The 21,802-nt window shown below is 46.4% G+C and overlaps 1 protein-coding gene and 1 pseudogene across 1 annotated transcript; both read left to right on the top strand.

The window, feature by feature from the left end:
- Window positions 1-6,133: 6,133 nt before the first annotated feature.
- LOC127339142 (uncharacterized) lies at window positions 6,134-8,133 on the top strand. The gene is made up of 3 exons (XM_051365024.2): window positions 6,134-6,793; window positions 6,884-7,099; window positions 7,423-8,133. Exons 1-3 carry the CDS (start codon window positions 6,253-6,255, stop codon window positions 8,124-8,126), a joined length of 1,461 nt encoding a protein of 486 aa, XP_051220984.2. The 5' UTR covers window positions 6,134-6,252; the 3' UTR covers window positions 8,127-8,133.
- A 125-nt stretch (window positions 8,134-8,258) lies between these two features.
- Window positions 8,259-9,674, top strand: LOC139838378 (receptor like protein 24-like; annotated as a pseudogene).
- Window positions 9,675-21,802: the final 12,128 nt, after the last annotated feature.

Here is a 21,802-nt window from a genome sequence, read left to right as displayed (position 1 = left end):
TCAGCTTGGTTAGTGTTTTGGGTAGAGGCCAGTTGATGATTGCTTCAATGTTTTGTGGTTTGGTGGCAACCCCTGCAGCAGAAATGACGTGTCCCAGATATTCCACATGAGGAGTAGCAAAGGAACATTTTGAGAGCTTGACGAAGAGGGAGTGCTCCTGGAGAATTTTGAACGTGATTTGCAAATGCTTTAAGTGTTCCTCCATATTTTTGCTGTAAATGAGGATGTCATCGAAGAAAACCAGAATAAACTTCCTTAGATGAGGCTTGAATATGGTATTCATCAGATTTTGGAAGGTTGCCGGCGCATTTGTAAGCCCAAATGGCATTACAGTGTATTCATAGTGACCCATGTGGGTTTTGAAAGCCGTTTTTTGAATGTCAGCAGTGTTCATCCGGATTTGATGATATCCCGACCGAAGGTCCAGTTTACTAAAGATGGTTGCGCCCCGTAACTCATCCAAGAGGTCCTCTATGACTGGCATGGGAAATTTGTTTTTGATTGTGATGGAATTTAACAGCCTGTAATCAACACATAATCTCCAGCTACCATCCCTTTTTCTAACCATGACAGCAGGGGAGGAGTAGGGGCTAAGACTTGCTCTTATTTCTGCATTCTTAAGCATTTTCAGTATGATCTCTTCCATAGCATCTTTCTGCATATGTGGTACCCTGTAGGGCCTAAGATTTGGTGGTTGAGCTCCTGGTAGAAGTGGGATTGCATGGTCACAATCTCGAGTTGGTGGTAGACCAGTTGGTTCACCTAAGACCGTTTGGAACTGCTGTAAGATCTTCTCAACTTCAGCTGGGATGGTGTCCATGATATCCGGTTGTTCTACTTCCAATGAGTGTACTTGAATAATGTAGCCCAGAACTGATTTAGACAGCAGTTTAGACATGTCTTCCGGTTTCAGTACACACTTTTCAGGTGGAATCGTGTGATCTGTTAGTCGAATCAATCTGCCTTTGTCTTTCACAGTCAGGAGTCTAAGAGGAAGATCCAGAGTCACTGGGCTGACAGAATACATCCAATCAATACCTAGAATTATATCATACGTCTTCAGTGGAAGCACCTGGAACGTGGAAGAGAATTTGTTGCCTTGTATGGAATATGGCACCCTGTTAACAGCATGTTCTGATAGTAGATGTCCTCCACCGGCGACTGAAACTTTCTGTGGCTTTATATTGGCGAGTACACAGTCCGTTTTGAGGGCAAAGTTATAGTCCATGAAGGTACTGGAGCTTCCACTATCTACCAATGCAACTGCTTGTTGTCCTCCAATGGAAATGAGGAGAGAAAACGTTGCAATGCTGGTTGTCCCCTCAGTAGCATGCGCTGATAAATGCATAAGTTCAGCCTTTGATGAATTGTTTTCTGGGGTGTTAGGAGCTGTGTGATAGGTTTGTTCAGCAGTTGGAGAATTTTCAGGTTCAGAAGTTTCAGTCTCGTCATCATCTATTTCTTGCATGATGTGTAGAGTTCTGCCTTGTCGGCATCTGTGCTCCCTGTTCCACGGCTCTTTGCAGTACCAACATTGACGAGTGGGTCGATCAGTCTGAGTAGCTGGCCTCTCAGGGTGCTGACTGTTGTTTGGTCTGTCATTTGTTGGTAGCTGTATTGGTTTAGGTGGAAATCTGAAGCTGATTTGGCCCCTCTGTTTTGGCTGCAAGCTTTGGTAGTAAGTTTTCTTAGCAGCTGCTGCATTTTCGTACACTTTAGCATACCAGTAGGCTTGCAAAATTCCTTGAGGACGTTGGCCACTAACATCATGTTTAATATCAGGTCTTAAGCCACCAATAAAACAGCTCATCAAGAAGGATTCTTGTAGATAAGGGTGATCCCTTTTGACCAGTTGTACACATTCTTCAAAACTGTCAATATAGGATTGTACTGAGCCATGTTGTTGAATGTTCTTTAGTTTTTCTACAGCTTCATGGGCATTTGCTTGGGTGAATCGATCCGCAAGCATTTGGCAGAATTCCTGCCAACTTACCATCTGCCAGGGCACACATATGTTCTTTAACCACACATTTGTTCTTCCAAAGAAGTGTCCAGTAGCAATATTTACCCACTGATCATAAGGGGTGCCTGACATGTCAAAGAATTTCTCGCACTGTTGTAACCACCCAATTGGATCATCTCCTGCAAACAAAGGAATTTCCAAGCGTGGGCCTCTAAGAACAGCATCTGCATAATAAGACACACCTCCCATTTGTTGTATGTGATCATTCCTGTCATGTTCGTGTTGCTGCACTCGAAAGGTAGACAGTGTTGGCTGCTTGTTTTGTGTGTCAGGAAATGGAAGAAACTGTCCAGTAACTGGATTGTAATTCTGCCCTTGTTGATATTTCCATGATCCTGGTTGTGGTGGAAAAGGTGCGTGTTCTACCACACGAGGTGGTGGTTGGGAAATGGGTGGCATCTGGAAATGATGTGGTACATACAATCCACTTTCATGCACAACATACTGTGACTGACTCTGTGTAGGAACACGAGCGGTGGTGCAAGTCACACTGTCTGTCATGATTGCTTTGCTGGCCATGGATGTGTCCAGTGCTCTAGTGTCAATCGGCATGCCCAGAGTATGAGATGTTTGTGACCAAATTACTGGATATGAACTAGTAACTGGAGCAACCTTACTACCCTGAGGATCATGTGATGTTGGATTACCTTCAGTACGTGAGACTTGAGGTTGAGGCGTACCATTTGGAGGAGTTGGGGCTGCAAGATACTTCTGCATCATCGCCTCCATGGCGTTCATCGTCACCATGTTCTTCTGAATATCAGTAATCACCGAGGTGGACTGCTTCAAGTCACTGATATCCGTCCGCATCTCCGCCATCTCCAACTCGAGCCGCTCGACAGCCGCTTGCGCATCGAAGGCCCCTGCCGCCGCTGCTGTTTGGGCCCTTGTCTGTCCCATCGTCTCCGCGAAAACTGAGAGGAAACGCCTCCGATTCTGATGGAGATCTACCGCCGCCGTTAATCTGGGAGGGTGGGAAGGGAATTTAGCAGAGATCCAAAACTTCCGTCCTCGCAGATTCGATTCGCGGCCGGCCGGCCGAGGATGGACTGCGCTCTGATACCATTGTGATGCCTGGGATCGATTAGAGGAGTGGAATCGGGGAAATCGACTTGATTTTGGCCGGATACAAGAGGAAATCTCAAGGAATCGCCCTCGCGTGGTCTGGAGAAGAAGCTACACTAAGATAAAGCTAGGAGACACTAATTTTAGGATTCACTTTTTTTCTTTTTTCTTCACGGCAGAGCCAGGCATATAAGAGTATCCCGATTACAATAGAGTTTTAATGAAGGAAATAAAGATAACACATAATACAGCTGTAGCATGTTTGACATCTTCGTGGTCCATTTGATCTTGAGTTGATGCTCCGCTTCCATCTAGGCCGTCTGTTAACTGACGAAGTGTTTGCTTCAGTGTAGCATATATATCCATCAGTTAACTAACTAGTGTTGAGGTACTGACACATGTGCCTTCAGGGAGCCCAGCCACAGATCGATTCGCCGCACCCACACCAGGTCGTCGCTGGGTTTCATTCTGCTGTTAGCCCCCATCGGAGGGCGCAGCGCGCGGGATCTCGGCTGCCGCTTCCTTCTCGTGCTGCCACGTACTAGCAGGTACTGGCCTACTGTTCAACTTGTCTGTCGCGTGTGTTAAATTACAAACTCCAACATCCCATCTGGTCCGTCGAAATGTTATTATCCAGTTATTACACACCATCATTCCATCGTTTGTACTGTGGGGCCTGCTTGATTTGGTACCTCAATTCGAGGATAAATAGCGATCTCACTATTCCGAGGTTCTTATCTCGCTACTGTGATATTAATTACCTGATTGTATCCCATTGGTGGAATGGATCAATGCACTGTCCCTGCCCAAGCCCAATAGCATACATCACAGGTTCTGAACACGAAGGTTCAATAGATAGTGTCATACGTCATAAAGACATGCAGTTCGTTCGACAAATAAAACATACTGGACCCAGCGAAACTTTGTTGTCATTGTGGGCACCCTTAAGCCAGCTAGAAGCACACACCAATGCCTCCACCATCGCCGGCTTTAGAGAACTCCTATAGTCATCTAGAACTCGACCTCCGGTGCTAAAAGTTGACTCCGAAGACACTGAAGTGGCTGGTATAGTCAATAAATTCTTTGCCATCTTTGCCACGACGGGGTATCTACGTGAATTCAGCTTCCACCACAATAGCACATCAAAGTTTTTGTTTAGCAAGCTCTCATTCGCCTCATCAAGATACTTATCAAGCTCATTCTTTGATGTCTCCAAATTAGTTTCGCTTAAGTACGAGGTAAACTCGCTAGCACTTGAGGGTAAAGAGGAACTATCCACAGTTGTAGATGAGGATGCACCTGACCTGTAATTATCAGCCTTCTCATGACGGTGATACATATCATAAGTCTCATACAGCTTTGCAAACTCGGTATCTATCAAATTATATTCAGTAGTAGCTTTCTCATGTGCATAGATCCGTTTAAAACACCACTACTGGAGAAGGAGAAGCTGCTTCTGTCCATTGTGACTCGGTCGCTGCTGCGGGTTGCGACGATCCTGGTCTAGTTGAATGGATGCCAAGCAGAGCAGCCGTCTTCGAATTCATCGCATTGTTGTAAGCACGCCTCTTTTGCTGCGTTGTATGCTTCACCGGACGTGCCTGCGATCCTTCACTATCCCATCAGTGTTGCTTCTTCAAGAGCTACAACTAGCCGGTAATCTAACAAATACATGGCACAAAATAATTACAACTATAAGAACATGTTGGCAGAAAATAATTACAACTTCATGAATCATGAACCAACTGGTAATCTGGTACACTGAACTAGAACTACAATAACTACAAAATAATTATAGAAGTTTACTAGGAAAGAAAAGAAATGAAGAGACGTAGTACTGACCTGCGGCGGTGGTAGGACAGAGGCTTGTCCGTCGCCCGTCGGCAGTGGAGGCCGGCAGGTAGAGGCCCTCCTGGTGGACGTGGACGGCCGACGGGAAGCAGCCGCCGCTAACCCTAGGCCGGCGGCCCCGCCGGAGTGCGCGCGTCCGTCCTAGGCTAGGTCCGGCGGGTCCGGGCCGGAGGGATCCATGGGAGGTGGGGATATGGGGGCGGTGTTAGCCGGCGTTGGTGGTGGAGGCTGGAGCGGGACAGCGGGTGGCGGCGCCGGCGCGAGAAATTTCGTCGCGTGAGGAGACGAGAAGAAGGTCGCGTGGTTGGACTGGTTGCCTGTATAGGTTCGGTGGTTTCACTGGTTTGGGGGATTTTTTCTGGGCTGGGCTAATCTGGTGGAAGGCTCGCGAGCCGAGCCTCGAGCCTGCTTTTTAGCTTCTCAACCGCACCAAGCCAAGCCTGGGCTCGGCTCGAAAGAAATCCTTCTCATTCTTCCGTTACCCCAATCTCTTTGAGTCATGGCAGGATGGCACTGACTGTTGCCTTTGGGAAGGTGTTGGCTGCAGCAAGTCATCGGGCCATGTCACTGCTTTGGAACTCCGTGGGTGTGGCTTGTACAGCGAGGGCCTTGACCCTGCAATCTTCGAGCTCGCCTCGCTCCAACTACTTGACCTTAGCATGAATAATTTTGGTTCGCACAGCATACCGACAAGTGGGTTTGAAAGGCTCTCCTTGCTCACCCACCTCAACTTCTCCAATTCAGGCTTCAGTGGCCAGATTCCTACTGTCATCGGCAGACTTGCAAGCCTTATCTCTTTGGATCTTTCTTGTCTTTACGATATCACTCCTGATGATTCTGTTTATGGCGATGATACCAGCATCGACGACGTCACTAATAGGCTCCGGTTGGAGCAACCCAACTTCCATATCCTATTGGCCAACCTCAGCAATCTGAGAGAGATCTACCTCGATATAGTGGATATGTCTAGCATCAAAGGTTGGTGCCCTGCTCTTGCTAAATCTCTTCCCGATCTCCAAGTTCTTAGCTTGAGTGATTGTAATCTAATCGATCCTATTTGTTCATCCCTCTCAACCCTCCACTTTCTAACTGTGATAAACCTGGGAGGAAACTATCATATGCATGCGTCTCCTTTTCCAGAGTATTTCATGGATTTTCCCAATTTAAGTGTGCTTCAACTTCCTTCGACCAATCTCCAAGGGTGGTTTCCTCGTAGAACCTTTCGATCAAAAACTCTACGGGTTCTTGATTTATCCTGGAATCAGGAACTCTCAGGGCATGTGCCCAACTTCTCCAACGCCAGTTCTTTAGAGATGCTGATGCTAGAGGGGACCAATTTCTCCTTTGCAAAACCAAGCCCTTTTAGCAATCTCGAGTCTCTGAAAACATTGAGCATTGATGTGAATTTCGTTTCTATGGAGCCTCAGTCTTCATTCGGTAATCTCAGGTCTCTACTGCATTTGAAGCTAACTCAGACGGACCAGGCAAGAGATTTAGGAACAGTTTTATCACAGATTGGAGACCTGCAGAACTTGCCAAGATTAGAACTCTTTGGATTGGACTTCTCTCGGACATTTTTTTCTTCAGTTGCCAAACTCAAGAGCTTGAGAATCCTAACACTTGTTGACTGCAGCTTCACTAGGCCAGTTCTATTTGGCGATCTAGTAGCCTTGACAAGCTTGGAGATCTCTAGATGCAGCTTTAATGGTCCAATACCATCTACAATTGGCAACATGACAAACTTGAAAAGCTTGAATATCGAAGGATGTTATTTATTAGGGCCAATACCATCTTCAATTGGCAAACTCATGAACCTGAGAAGCTTAGGAATAAATTATGTTAACGGCAATATTGGTACCTTTTCTTACTCATCTGTACTAATTCCTTCAGTTTTCAACCTCAGTAAGTTCATTAGATTGGAAATCTCTAATTGTGTGTTTTCAGGACAAATACCATCTGCAGTTGGCAATCTTAGTAATTTAGAGAGTTTGGCAATATATGAATCTGAGTTTTCTGGTCCAATACCCCATTCAGTTGGTCTATTAAAAAAGTTGATATTACTACGTATTCGAATGTGTAGCCTTTCTGGAAGCATACCAAGTTCCATATCTAATTTGACGCACATGATTGTGTTAGATCTTTCATCGAATGTTCTCAATGGTAAGATTACGATTTGCCAATTCATATATAAATATTATTTTCTTGTTTCAAGTGTATTACAATGATTTATGTGACAAAAATTTGATGGTTTTTTGTTTCAAGGGTATTACAATCATTTAAAAAAATATTTGCTTATGATTGTAATTTAATATCACATAAACCACATATTTTAGGGGTAGTTTTTGGTTAAAGGCTTTTCTTGAGGAAATAAAATACTCCTTATATATATTTTAAGACGGTAGGAATAATATAGTACAAAGCATTCGAGCTTGTTAATCTAACTGATATGCCAGAGCAGGTAACATTCTTTACTCTGTATGCAGGGGAACTTCCAGCACATGTTTTCACTATTCCGACATTGCAACACTTGCGTATTCAGTCAAACCAAATAGCTGCCTCTATACAAGACTTCAATGCGACGTCTTCACGCATGGTATCATTGGATCTAGGCACCAATAAATTGACAGGAAACATACCCAGGTCATTCTTTGAACTCAGAAGTTTGGCTTATCTTGATATTGGCTGGAACAAGTTTGTGGGTTCCGTGGATCTTTCCTCGTTTTGGAGGTTGGAAAATCTTGTTCATTTGAGTCTTTCCAACAACAATTTATCAGTCATGGATATGCATGGAGAAGGTAACAACTCCGAGTCTACCTTTCTCGCTCGAGTTAGCAATTTAAAATTAAGAAATTGCAATTTAACGGGATTCCCAAGTTCGCTGGCACACCTTAACCAAATGTCTTACTTGGACCTGTCATGCAATAGAATGAGTGGGGCTATTCCGAAGTGGATATGGGTGACATGGAGCAGTAGCCTTACTTACCTGAATCTTTCACATAACATGCTCACTGTTATGCAACTTAATTCATATGTTCTCCCTTTCAATTGGTTGCAAACTCTTGATCTCAGTTCCAATCAACTTCAGGGGCAGATTCCAATGCCAGTCCCACCAGCATATATCTTGGATTATTCGAACAATCTTTTCTCTTCGGTAATTAAAAACTTCACTCTCTATCTTGGCTATTAGTTCAGAGTTTCTAAAAATAATATTAGTGGACATATACCTAACTCAATTTGCGATTCAGCTATCAGTCTCCTCGACCTATCTTATAACAATTTTAGTGGGCGGATACCTTCATGTCTAATAGAAGATGGTTACATGATCATATTAAGTTTGCGGAATAATCAATTTCAAGGTGTGTTGCCTAATAACATCAACGACCGATGTAGGCTTCAAACATTAGATTTGAACAACAGTAAGATTGAAGGGCAGTTTCCAAAGACACTTACCAAGTGCCTGGAGCTAGAGTTTCTTGACTTTGGAAATAATCACATGGAAGGTATTTTTCCATCATGGCTGAGGAGGCTTCCCGCACTTCGTGTTCTCATCTTGAGATGCAACCAATTCTATGGCTTGATAGGTGGTGATCTTGACATAGAAAACAAATTTTCTAGGTTACAGATTCTTGATGTTGCCTCGAACAATTTTTCCGGTAATTTGAGTCCAGAATCGTTTGTGGGGTTGGAATCAATGATGGCAGAGTTGAATACTACAGGTGATATTATCAGTGATTCTGAGACAAATGCGACAAGACCAGGAGCCTATCAAGACGCTGTGGCGATAACATATAAAAGCATCTACAGGACATTTGATAAGATCTTGACTACCTTAACTGTAATTGACCTGTCAAATAATTCATTTGATGGTACAATTTCTGTATCACTTGGAAGACTTGTTTCGTTGCTCGTGCTAAACATGTCAGGCAATGCCTTCACCGGTGATATTCCGGAAGAATTTGGCGGGATGACTCAACTGGAATCATGTCTCAGAACCAGCTTTCTGGTGATATTCCAGAGTCCCTAATAAATCTGAGCTTTCTTGGTATCTTGAACTTGCGCAACAATCAGCTGGTGGGTAGGATACCTCGGATAGGGCAATTTTCAACGTTCCAAAACAGATCATTTGAAGGCAATCTGGGGCTGTGCGGATTGCCATTGTCCAACCCATGTGGCGTTTCGCCTGCTCCCCCAAGTACAGTGCATGTGCAGAAGTCATCTGATGTGGATGTCGTTCTGTTCCTCTTCGCCGGGCTTGGGTTTGGCGTTGGATTTGCAGCTGCCATTCTGATTAGATAGAGACGTATTGGCGAATGGTTTGTCAAATCCGCAAGAGGTTGGCGTACCTGATCTGAATGTTGGAGAATACACATGCATTGCTGGAAGGGGAGACGTTATACTTACAAGAGAGGTATTGAAGTGTAATATGGCTTCCAGATGTATTTTTATGTGGTTGCTTCTAAATTATCGTACGAATGGCTTAATAAGTAGCACTCATGTATGATGTATACAGTGCTTTCATGTATCAAGACAACTACACCTTAGTTGTATGAATTGTATACTCTGAGATTGTCTGGCCTACATGTACTAGCTTCTTGTGTCAGGGGGCAAGTTATACTTGGGTATAGTTTTGCCTACATGATTTTTCCCGGTATTTGTTTGGGTGGTGTGCTTTCGCAGATCAAGTTTCAGGAAATTCCATAATTGCACTCAGTCTACTGCATCTGGTCAAGTCTATCTGCTAGTTTTTACTATAGATTCTGTGTCAGCGTGAAAAAGAGATCCTACGATATTGTTTGGGCTACTATATTTCTGTATATATGGTGTGATTCAGAGTTGCAGGAATTCAGAGTATGTATGTGTGGATTTGAGAAGCAGAGTTACAGGGAATTGAACAATTGTAACTTGACTCTATTGCATCTGGTCAAGTCTATTTGCTATAGCTTTAACTGGGGATTGCTTCCACGTACTCCTACAAAACATGCTTTACTGGAAAGGGGCTGCTTTCACTTCTGAAGTTCATATTTTATTCCTGGTTCCGTGTACAAAAACCTATTGTACTCGTGGTTGTAGAACTGAAACATGTCGCTTTGTGTGCCAAAGTGATGCTGCAAGTCGTGTGTGTGTTTCATCCACAAAAAGTAATAATATCATTGGTTGTTTCAGGTACTACGGTGGCGTATGAATCCTGTTGGCTGTTGTATTTGGGAGTTGTTACCTTATTTATGCATCCAGAAAAAGAACATCATGCCGGCCATCACAGAAAAGCTTTGTGCTGTGAGCCTGTGACCGAAGATATTCCCTGGCGAGGGCGCCTCCGGCTGGCGAAGTGCTGACTTTGGGCTTTGACGTGCGGGACAGTGCATTGTCACATTAGGAAACTGGGCAGTGCCCAGTAATGATGCCCAGAAGTCTGCTTCTCGATTTCGCCGTTCGGCCCGTTTCGAGTTCCCATCCGGTCACTTCTGCAGAGTGGCTACCTAGGCCTCCAAATTCTGAAGCATCACTTCGTGTTTCATCTCATACGTACAAGAGAGCATGCTCAGAGTTGGATCATCTACTCCATAGATATTATGCTCAGAGTTGGAGCATTAGGCCTGGCAGCTCTTCCAAAATTTAAAGCAGCTGATCCGCACGGCGGAGGACAAGGTCCCCCGACAAGTGATCAAGTGACTTCTAATTCGCACATGGCATTTCTAAAGTTTGCTCGATTTGTTGATCCCCTGCCCCTTCTTTTGTACCGTAATAGAGCAATATTTCTCCCGATACATCTCAAGCCTCAAGTTACTTGTTGCTCCCCCCTTGTGAATACACATACATGAGTGTGGTTGTAGAGTAACATCTTACTAAACTTGCCCAACCCCAATTCTCAAAATATGTATATATTTCTTGGCTGATATATTTATACACGCGAAGGCATGAACCAGATCAAGCACACATTCACTGTCCGTGATACGAATCATGATGATTATTTAATATCACAACAACTAGCCTTGAATGCTAGTAGATTGAATACTAATTGAGATTATGTCTATTTGAAAGGAAAAAAAGGAGACAAAGTCGGGATTCCAAGCCGAAACAATGTGCATATATTCAGAACCTGTTTACAAATTGACATAACAGTGTTTTAAAATTCAACAAAAGCATATATCTGGAAATCATTTACAATTTACAAACGATTGATCTAATATTGTTGTGAGATACTCATTTTTTTAATGTACATTAAGCCCAATGTGCTCACATTTAGCGGAACATGTTCCGAACGATGGTTAGATCCGAGCCAGGCTAAACTGATGAGCGTGTTATTGGGTCCAGCAAGAATTGACAAGAATCGTGCAATTTCCTTAAGCGAGTTCTGGCATCGATGATCAAGCGCTCATCAGTAATCCCTGTTGATGAAGTAGAAGTAGCTAGATGAGAAGGTGGCGATGGCGCTCAGCAGGGTCGGTGGCAGTACTACTAGCATTGCACTGTACATTTACATGCCGGCTCGGCAACCCCCGAAGGCCCGAGCCTGCCATGTACACACCAGCTGATTATCTATCTGCTCATCAATCACGCACGCGAAAAGGCATTAACGAGCCAGGAGAGTGGCAAGGCAACGTGCCATATTCGTCGATCCTCGTGTTGAATTGTCACAAGGGGCGGGTCCGCATGCTTGATTTCCTCGAGCGGGTTGCAGCGTTGTGTTACTACTAGATGGACCTAGCGCGCTCTGCTGCGCCGTTCTCCAATACCCGTGTTTAAATTTTGTGGCACGACTCTTCTGAGACCTGTACAGTTGTAGCTGAAGTTGTAGCTGAAGATGCTCGCGCTCCTCCAATCTAGAGCATCATGCGCATCAGATGTGGCTCCATAAACATATCTTTGATGCTAAATAAACAGGGCATGATACTGGGCAGTGTCTGCAGCTCTACCCATGTAGCTGCTCCTGGGCACAGGCTATCCTCTTCGGGAGAGGCAGACTAAAGCACTGCGCTGCAAATCCGTAAGATCCCTCGACTTCCGCTCAAAAGCTAGGGAGCTTAGAACTCTTCTGAGGTTGCAGATTGTTTGCTGCTCCACAAAATGATCGTTGTAAGAAACAATAACAATAGATCTAGCATCAGGGTGCCATCCATACATTCTGGGATGTATGATTTGGTATTTTGACAATTTGATCACAACACATTTGACATCAGCAATTGCAACTGCATCTTTTGTTCGAATACCTATCAGGTCTCACCGGTAATCAATGTTGGTATATCTTATGTTACTTTTTTTCACTTAAAAGCATTACATCTCCTCTCACATTCAGAATAATATTTAAGCTAAAAAACCACACTTATGAATTCCATCATTCACAAACAATGTAAGAACTGCAGTCCAGTTCCAGCTATTTTATCAGAGCAATCCTCCAGTGAGTTATGTGTTACCCAAATAAGGAAAACATCTAACCTCTACTATATCAGTACACAAGCTGCTTACTTTTTGTAGTGCTAAGGAACTATGGATTGTAAGCAACAAATAATTGTCTCCTGAACCATGTACCTTTGAAACATACACTGAGTTTCAGGTTCTATGCACGCTTTCAAAATGGAAATATGAAGCAACAGGGAATGTACTGAAACTAATCTAGGTTACCAAATATTATTTAGTTACTTCAGATATATGGGTATCCATCCAATACCCCTTACCTCTGATCTTACAGATTCTCAACCTCTTTTTCCAAGTTGTTAGCTAAACCTGGACCTTCATCAAAACAAAAGAATGACCAGTCCTATGTACTTTGTAACCTTTCCATGAGTATATCACGGGTACTTATGGTACTGTTGCTTAAAACAGCCTGGCAGCAGTAAATACAAAGCCATACCATGGCTGTAGAACACTGCCTCACAGTATATGAAGCAAACTACAAAGAAACTAAGGTGTGTTCCCAAATTGATGATTAAATACAATGCAGCAAATTTCATAAATTAATTATCAGGTGGGTCCACTCCTCTATACACATAGATAATAAAAAGAAACCAAAGAAATTCTAGATAATGAAGTCATACTGCTGCTAATAGCAATTATGGTATAAGTTTACAATTCATGTCAGCAAATCAACTAACAGGGTACTCACATCACGGATGCACTTGTATACAACATGCATTACTTCGTTAGTCCCATGGAAAAATATATTATCAAGCCCTATATGTATTAGGAAACAGAGACCCTAATATATAGGATTTTTTTGCAACTGGCACAGCTAACGAAAATACTCCACTCTCCAACATTCCCCTGTCCAAACATCCCAAATGAATTAACCTACAAATTTCCTTTCACCAATGGACGATGGCTAAGGGCAGTGCACGCATTGAGAGGGACAAAGAAAAATACAGGCAAAAACGCCTAGGGTTCAGCCCGGACCAAGAAAGGTCAAAATCGAGCTGTGTGTGTGCGGGTGGGGTGTGACATGGACCTTGTTGAAGGTGCTGGCCGTGGAAGGCAGCCCTGGAGGCGGCGGACGCCCCGTCCAGTGCTGATGCTGCCCTTCCTCATCGGCTGCGCAGGCGAGGGCTGGCGGCCTCGTGCAGATTCCGCGTCTCGCCTTCGGTAGCCATTACATCGCAACGGGAGATGGAGAGAGAGAGCTGGAGGGTCAGGTGAGGCGGGGATGTGTGTCGTGGTTGTGGACTATTCGCGTGCCACGGCTGCAGCCTGCAGCGATGGAATTCGCCGGCAGCGCAAACGTGCGGGAGAGAAAAGGTCGAGTTGCGCTCTTCCCGCACTCGCATCACAGATCCGGGGCACACATCACACACCAGGCAAATATCCACACAAAAATCCAGAGAAGAAAAGAGGGGAAACGAACCAGCTCAGAGAAGCAGACGTGGCGGAGAAGACCGGCGGCTACAGCGACGCCGCCGAAGAACCGCACGCACCGCCGCAAATTCACGAACGAAGAGGAGGAGCAGAGCACAGCTAGGCGAGGAAAACTGCCGCCGCAGCCAAGAAACAGCCAAGGGAGAACGGACCCCCGGTCAAAGCAACCCCGAACCGACGCTCAACCCCTTTGGCCTCGTCGACACGTACACAGCATCGCGATGACACGCACGCGCCCATCGCCGGACGGAAAAACGCAGCGCGAACATCCCTCCGGGTGGGGGTCCACGACAACGACTGGTAGATCAACCACAATCGCTCGCAATACTGGGAGCTACTATGGCACGGGTTGCATCGTTGTGCGCAACGACCCGGCCAATGCCGTGCTGCTTGCAATGTGCATGCTTGTCCTACCACTGAAACTTAGCACTAAATCCACTCGTCCTCCAAGGAAACTGTCCGTTTGAAGTGTTCAAAAAATGTACTATAGCACATCAGCTATGATGCACAGATCGACAATGACAGAGACAACAAAGAACATACCGTGTTACACCCAAAGACCGGCACTCTTTGCTATTGTTCGCAACTCACTGCATGATCAGTAACTTGTTGTTTTCTTTAGCATTGTAACAAAACAATTATCGGCTAGGTGACAACAGTCAAGCAAAGTCCACTAAGCACTAGGACAAACTATATATGTACACGTAGCTGCATATCCAAGTCTGCGACCTATCTAAATCCTCGACTATCTACTCTCCAATAATGTCAACGACTCTACATTTCTACTTTCTGACGTTTGGGCTGTTGCGACCCCCCTCACCCACTCCTCACACTCCTCCTTGGTACCTTCAGGATGTGCGAGCTGCCACTTCGATCAGTACCCTTTGTATCTAGGAGAAAGAATAAATCTTGCATTAAGAAGAACATTGGGAACTAGAACGATGTGATTGATCGCTTACAGATGGAAGGGAAGAATCAGCGTGTACCCATTTTCCAACCGATTGACCTGCTGGAATCTGCAAAACTCTCTGAATGTCATTCCCATGTAGCAGCGGTTTTTTCATCTTATTGCATACACTTTCAAGATCTGAAGAACCGAATCATAAGATATAAATCAGGACAGCAGACCAGATACATGAATTTTAGACTCACAGTTATGAGACAATCACGTTAACTATCTATATAAGAAACTGAACCTAATTTATGTTCTTTACCAAGGTCAGTTATCAAGCGCTCAACGCTCATATATTTCTCTTTCCTTCTATGTAGCTCATCCTGACTGAAGGAACCAACTTGTTGATAAGACAGAGTGGATATCAACAGTGCCACATGCCAAAGGTCCTTTATTTCACGGAGCCTCAAAATCTGATAAAGATGTCTCCGACGCAACCGGGCTTCAACTATATTTTATAGGGGTTAGGAGGGACAATAAAGATATGCTGCCCCCCCCCCCCCCCCCCCCCCCCCAAGCTTCCACGGTCCGCTTACCGAGGAAGAGATGCGGGAGGACCTAGGGCCAAAGCAAGTTGGGTTGGGGTATAGAGCCGTAAGTTGGGTATGATATTCTCGTGGATTGTTGGGAACGTCCTCTATATTCGAAATATGCCTTTCTAGGAGCATTACGATCTGCAGCTCAAATGGTCCCTTATGTAGTCTCTATTGGTCTTATTCTTATTGTGCGCCTTGTGAGCATGTGTAGATCCGCAAAGGCAATCGCTCTAACAGAATTTTGGAGGAGCCGGACGATGAAGCCTCAAAATCTGATAAAGATGTCTCCGACCCGACCGGACTTCAACTATATTTTATACGGGTTAGGAGGGACAATAAAGATATGCTGTTTTCTATCAGTCCCAAGAGGATACCCCCCCCCCCCCAGCTTCCACGGTCCGCTTACCGAGGAAGAGATGCGGGAGGACCCAGGGCCAGAGCAAGTTGGGTTGGGGTATAGAGCCGTAAGCGCGGTGGGGGTGACAGAGGATGTGCTCGTACGGTTCATAGTTGGGTATGGTATTCTCGTGGATTGTTGGGAACGTCCTCTATATTCGAAATATGCCTTTCTAGGAGCATTACGATCTGCAGCTCAAATGGTCCCTTATGTAGTCTCTATTGGTCTTATTCTTATTGTGCGCCTTGTGAGCACGTGTAGATCCACGAAGGCAATCGCTCTAACAGAATTTTGGAGGAGCCGGACGACGAAGCCTCAAAATCTGATAAAGATGTCTCCGACCCGACCGGACTTCAACTATATTTTATAGGGGTTAGGAGGGACAATAAAGATAACTATCAGTCCCAAGAGGATACCCCCCCCCCCCAGCTTCCACGGTCCGCTTACCGAGGAATAGATGCGGGAGGACCCAGGGCCAGAGCAAGTTGGGTTGGGGTATAGAGCCGTAAGCGCGGTGGGGGTGACAGAGGATGTGCTCGTACGGTTCATAGTTGGGTATGGTATTCTCGTGGATTGTTGGGAACGTCCTCTATATTCGAAATATGCCTTTCTAGGAGCATTATGATTTGCAGCTCAAATGGTCCCTTATGAAGTCTCTATTGGTCTTATTTTGGATCCGCGAAGGCAATCGCTCGGATCTTCCCCTAACCCAACCCGGGGATGGACCGGAGGGAACCGCAGCATGAGGAATGTCACGTCTCGTCGCAAGGCTCATTCAGAGTTTTGGGTCATAGGGCGGGCAGTCCGGGGCACAAGGGTCCTGGTACTACCCGGTGCGAAGAACCCCGGAGGCGACTGCAATGAGCAAAAATGTAACTCACCGGCCTAAATGACGAGCAAACACTCGAACGTGAGAGCAAGGGATCACCCAACGGCAATCCTTTCCAAACCGAAACAAAGTGTCCGGAAGCCCACCCCCCTCGCGTCGTCTCCTCTAAGGTGACGGGAGGCGCGAAACCCTAACCCCTCGCCGCCGCCGCCTCCCCACCTTGCTCCTCCCTCCCTCGCCGTCCCCTGAGGCGGTTGCCGGCGAAGACCAGCAGCGCCTAGGATGGGGGCGGATCCGCGCGCGGAACCTCTCCGTGGTCGTATTGAGGCAGGCGGCCGCGGGGGGTTGGTCCTCTCCGGTGCTGTCAGGCGGCTCTCCGCCCGCCGTGCCCCTTTCCAGCTCGGCCTCGCAGGCGCTGGGTGGTGGTGGGAGGCGGTGGGGCGCTGTGGGTGGCTCCTGGTTGGGACCGGGTTCTCCGGGGCGGCGGCCCCGGTTGGCATGGACGGTGTCGGCCCTGCGGCGGGTGGCAGCCATGGCATGGTATATTCCTCCTCCCGGCCGTGCGGGCGACGCAGAGGCGGCGGTTGAAGGTCGCGGCGGCGCGGGGGCTGCTCGCCGGCCCAGCTCCAGATCTCAAGGTGAAGTCTTCTCCTTGCTCGATCTGTTCACCCCCTGCTTGATCTCGGGCTTGGCAGCCTTGCTCGCCGGATCCTGTGGATGGGCAGGCGGGTTGGTGTTGGGAACATGGTATCGGGGGAAACCCTTTGTCGATGCTGGCCACGACGAGGACGACGCTGCCAACGCCATTCCCCTTCTTGAAGGCCTCGTTGAGGTACCTGCCTCTCCGCACCACCACGCCTTTGATGGGGCGAAATCCCCTGGTTCCCCGTGCGGACGACGGCGGCATTGTGACGTCGCTCTCCTTCCTGAAGGCGTCGTCTGGGGTACTGCAACGGTGTTGGTCGAACAGTGGCGCTTGGAGGTGGCCATGGCGACTCCGGTCGCTTCTCGTTGGTGCGTCTTCGTCCGACAGCTTCGTCTGGTGCTATGGTGGTGCCTTTGGTGGTGGTGTTCTCGGTGTAGCCCCCTGGGCGTCTCGGTTGGCTGCCCTAGGTGGCTTTGCTCCCTGCTTCATTGTGTTCTTGGGGGAACTTCTCTGCCTCCCGACGGTACGGCGTCCTTTCGATCCAAGGCGAATGACATGGGTCCTTTCCGGAGGCGAAGTCGATGAAGCTTTGAGCCTGTTGCCTGTTGGTGTAGACGACAACCCGTCCCCAGTTGCTTCTCTCTTGACCACACAGCCTTCTGGTCTCTCTCAGTGTCGGATAGTGCTAGGTGGCTAAAGTTGTGTGTTTTTGTGTATCCTTAGCTTGCTTGTGTTACCTGCTATAAGCTGTTTGTAATATGCATGTTGTATCTGCCGTTGTGGCGTTATTAATTTAACGCAGGGCTAAGGCCTTATGTTTAAAAAAAAGGGATCACCCAACGAATGGACGAGCTCCAAGGAGGAAGAAGAGAGGGAGGCAAGAACCATGCTTTCAGAGAAGTGGCGGTCCAAATCCACTCTGATAAAAAAAAAACAGACTAAGCCGTGCTAGTCCTGAAATGCTTACATATTGTCACAAAAAATTGGTTTCGCAATGAACCGAATAGAAATATCATGAAAGAGTCAATTGAAGCAGCAACAACTAAAATGATATTGTAAAATCAATATGTCGAATAAAAATTATGCAATCGGCACTAGAATCATGGGAATATAGAGAACCCACCAGTATAAAGAACGCTTCAAAGTATGAAAGAAGCATGTTAAGCACTGACCTGCAACAACACGTTTTACCATGTCTATTGGTATCTCAAGATATTCATCGTTCAACTTCTCTCTGACACTTTCCAGATTTTCGTTTGACTCGAGGACAAGAATCAACTCGTCAAACTTTTCACTTGGTAGCATGCACGTCACTAATCTTTTGAAAACAAAAAAAAATCATGAAAAATTATAAACCCAAGAGGTAGGACAAGCAGATGATGTTGGGGCCTGCTCAGGAAACTCTACCATATCAGCATGACGACCTTTCCTCTTTAAAGAGTTCCGAAGAATATAACTTACAATTTTTTTGGGATCCTGAAGATAATGCAAAAGCCTTGGTAGAGTACATGCTTAAAACAATAGACCAAAGGGAAAGTGCCGATTAAGGAGATTTTTAGTTTATTAATAGCTACGTGCTAGAACATAATTGTAGAAGTTGGTGCCAAAAAAAGTACTTGTCCAACAACATGCTTCGTCACTAACCAGCTCTTAAATATTCGAAGCATGCTAAATACAATTCATGTAAAATCAGGAAAAGGGTAGATGTAACCAAAACTGACAACTGAATATTCAAATCTGATCTGATTATGGATGGTCACGAACTAACTAAAAAAACAAATTGTTGAAAAGAGTCAAGCAGTGTAAAGGAGGAGGGTTGTGATAGGCGTGGCGAGCCAACGTAAAAAACCCAGCCACTCTTATGGAGATGAAATCCAAAGGAACCTCGTTGGGGCGTAACCCTCTTAGCGACGCGCCACATCGGAACCCGGGTGTGGTGTCAAATGGGCAAGGGCCGGGCCGTCACCCCCTTGGTGGCGCGCCGTATCTTGATCTGGATACGGTGATAAGTGAGCAAGGGTCGGGTCGCCGCATCCTTAGTGGCGCGCTGCACCGACGCCCCGGTGTAGTGAAAAATGAGCAAGGGTCTCCGCATTTGACTCGACGAGTGCGGAGGGTAAGGAAGTTAGCCGAGCCTAGGAGGATACGCTTAGGTAGCTGGAACGTAGGGTCCCTGACGGGTAAGTTACGGGAGTTAGTTGATACGGCGGTGAGGAGGCGTGTTGATGTCCTATGTGTCCAAGAGACCAAATGGAAGGGACAGAAGGCGAAGGAGGTGGAGGATACCGGTTTCAAGTTGTGGTACACGGGGACAACTTCAAACAAAAATGGAGTAGGCATCTTGGTCAATAAGAGCCTCAGGGATGGAGTTGTGGACGTCAAGAGGCAAGGGGACCGGATGATCCTTGTCAAGCTGGTTGTTGGGGACTTAGTCCTCAATGTTATCAGCGCGTATGCCCCACAAGTAGGCCACAATGAGAGCACCAAGAGGGAGTTCTGGGAAGGCCTGGAGGACTTGGTTAGGAGGGTACCTATTGGTGAGAAGCTCTTCATAGGAGGAGACCTCAATGGCCATGTGGGTACATCTAACACAGGTTTTGAAAGGGTGCATGGGGGCTTTGGCTATGGCATCAGGAACCAAGAAGGAGAAGACGTCCTGAGCTTCGCTCTAGCCTATGACATGGTCGTAGCTAACACCCTCTTTAGAAAGAGAGAATCCCATCTAGTGACGTTCAGTAGTGGTCTACACTCTAGCCAGATTGATTTTGTCCTCTCTAGAAGAGAAGACAGACGCGCCTGCATTGATTGTAAGGCGATACCTGGAGAGAGTGTTGTCCCTCAACATAAGCTGGTGGTTGCTGACTTTCGCTTTAGGATCCGTGTCCAGCGGGGTAAGCGCGCCAAAGTCGCTAGAACGAAATGGTGGAAGCTCAAGGGTGAGGCATCACAGGCTTTCAGGGAGAGGGTTATTAAGGAGGGCCCTTGGGAGGAAGGAGGCGATGCAAACATGATGTGGACGAGTATGGCGACCTGCTTACGGAAGGTCGTTGTAGAGGAGTTTGGGGTGACTAAGGGAAGTATAAGGGAAGCTAAGGATACCTGGTGGTGGAACGATGAGGTCCAGAAGGTTATTAGGGAGAAGAAGGACTGTTTCAGATGTCTATATCTGGACAGGAGTGCAGCTAACATGGAGAAGTACAAGGTGGCGAAGAAGGCTGCAAAGCGGGCGGTGAGTGAAGCAAGGGGTCGGGCGTATGAGGACCTCTACCAACGTTTAAACACGAAGGAAGGCGAAAGGGACATCTATAAGATGGCCAAGTTTAGGGAGAGGAAGACGAGGGATGTCAACGAAGTCAAATGCATCAAGGACGGGGAGGATCAGCTTCTTGTGAAGGATGAGGCGATCAAGCGTAGATGGCGGGAGTACTTTGACGACCTTTACAATGGAGAGGTTGAGAGCACTACCATTGAGCTAGACGACTCCTTTGATGATACCAGCATGTGCTTTGTGCGACGTATCCAGGAGTCTGAGGTTAAGGAGGCGTTAAGGAGGATGAAAGGAGGCAAGGCGATGGGTCCTGATGGTATCCCCATCGAAGCGTGGAGAGGCCTTGGAGACATAGCGATAGTATGGCTAACTAAGCTTTTCAACCTCATTTTTCGGTCAAACAAGATGCCCGAAGAATGGAGGCGGAGTATTTTAGTACCAATCTTCAAGAACAAGGGGGATGTCCAAAGTTGTACTAATTATCGTGGAATCAAGCTGATGAGCCATACTATAAAGCTATGGGAGAGAGTCATTGAGTACCGCTTAAGAAGGTTGACAAGCGTGACCAAAAACCAATTTGGTTTCATGCCTGGGAGGTCTACCATGGAAGCCATCTTCTTGGTACGACAGCTGATGGAGAGATACAGGGAGCAAAAGAAGGACCTTCATATGGTGTTCATTGATTTGGAGAAGGCCTATGATAAGATACCTCGGAATGTCATGTGGTGGGCCTTGGAGAAACACAAAGTCCCAATAAAGTACATTACCCTCATCAAGGATATGTATGATAATGTTGTGACAAGTGTTCGAACAAGTGATGGCGACACTGATGACTTTCCAATTAGAATAGGGCTACACCAAGGGTCAGCTTTGAGCCCTTACCTTTTTGATTTGGTGATGGATGAGGTCACAAGGGATATACAAGGAGATATCCCATAGTGTATGCTCTTTGCGGATGATGTGGTGCTAGTCGATGATAGCCGAACGGGGGTTAATAGAAAGTTAGAGTTGTGGAGGCGAACTCTAGAATCGAAAGGTTTTAGGCTTAGTAGAACTAAAACTAAATACATGAGGTGCAGTTTCAGTTCTACTAGGCACGAGGAGGGAGAGGTTAGCCTTGATGGGCAGGTGGTACCGGAGAGAGACACTTTTCGATATTTGGGGTCCATGTTGCAGAAGGATGGCGATATCGATGAAGATGTGGGCCACCAAATCAAGGCTGGTTGGATGAAGTGGCGCCAAGCTTCTGGCGTACTCTGTGACAAGAGAGTGCCACAAAAGCTAAAAGGCAGGTTTTATAGGACAGCTATCCGACCTGCGATGTTGTATGGCGCGGAGTGTTGGCCAACGAAGAGACGACATATCCAACAGTTAAGTGTAGCAGAGATGCG

This window comes from Lolium perenne, chromosome 3 (genome assembly GCF_019359855.2).
Source record: "Lolium perenne isolate Kyuss_39 chromosome 3, Kyuss_2.0, whole genome shotgun sequence".
Taxonomy (NCBI): Eukaryota; Viridiplantae; Streptophyta; class Magnoliopsida; order Poales; family Poaceae; genus Lolium; species Lolium perenne.
This window is presented reverse-complemented; position numbering and strand designations above follow the sequence as displayed.

Coding starts and splice junctions, on each gene's coding strand:
- LOC127339142 (XM_051365024.2), top strand. CDS start 6,253: ATGCTGATGCTAGAGGGGACCAATTTCTCCTTTGCAAAACCAAGCCCT. Junction 6,794..6,883: donor TTATGTTAACGGCAATATTG/GTACCTTTTCTT, acceptor GTGTGTTTTCAG/GACAAATACCATCTGCAGTT. Junction 7,100..7,422: donor TTCATCGAATGTTCTCAATG/GTAAGATTACGA, acceptor CTCTGTATGCAG/GGGAACTTCCAGCACATGTT.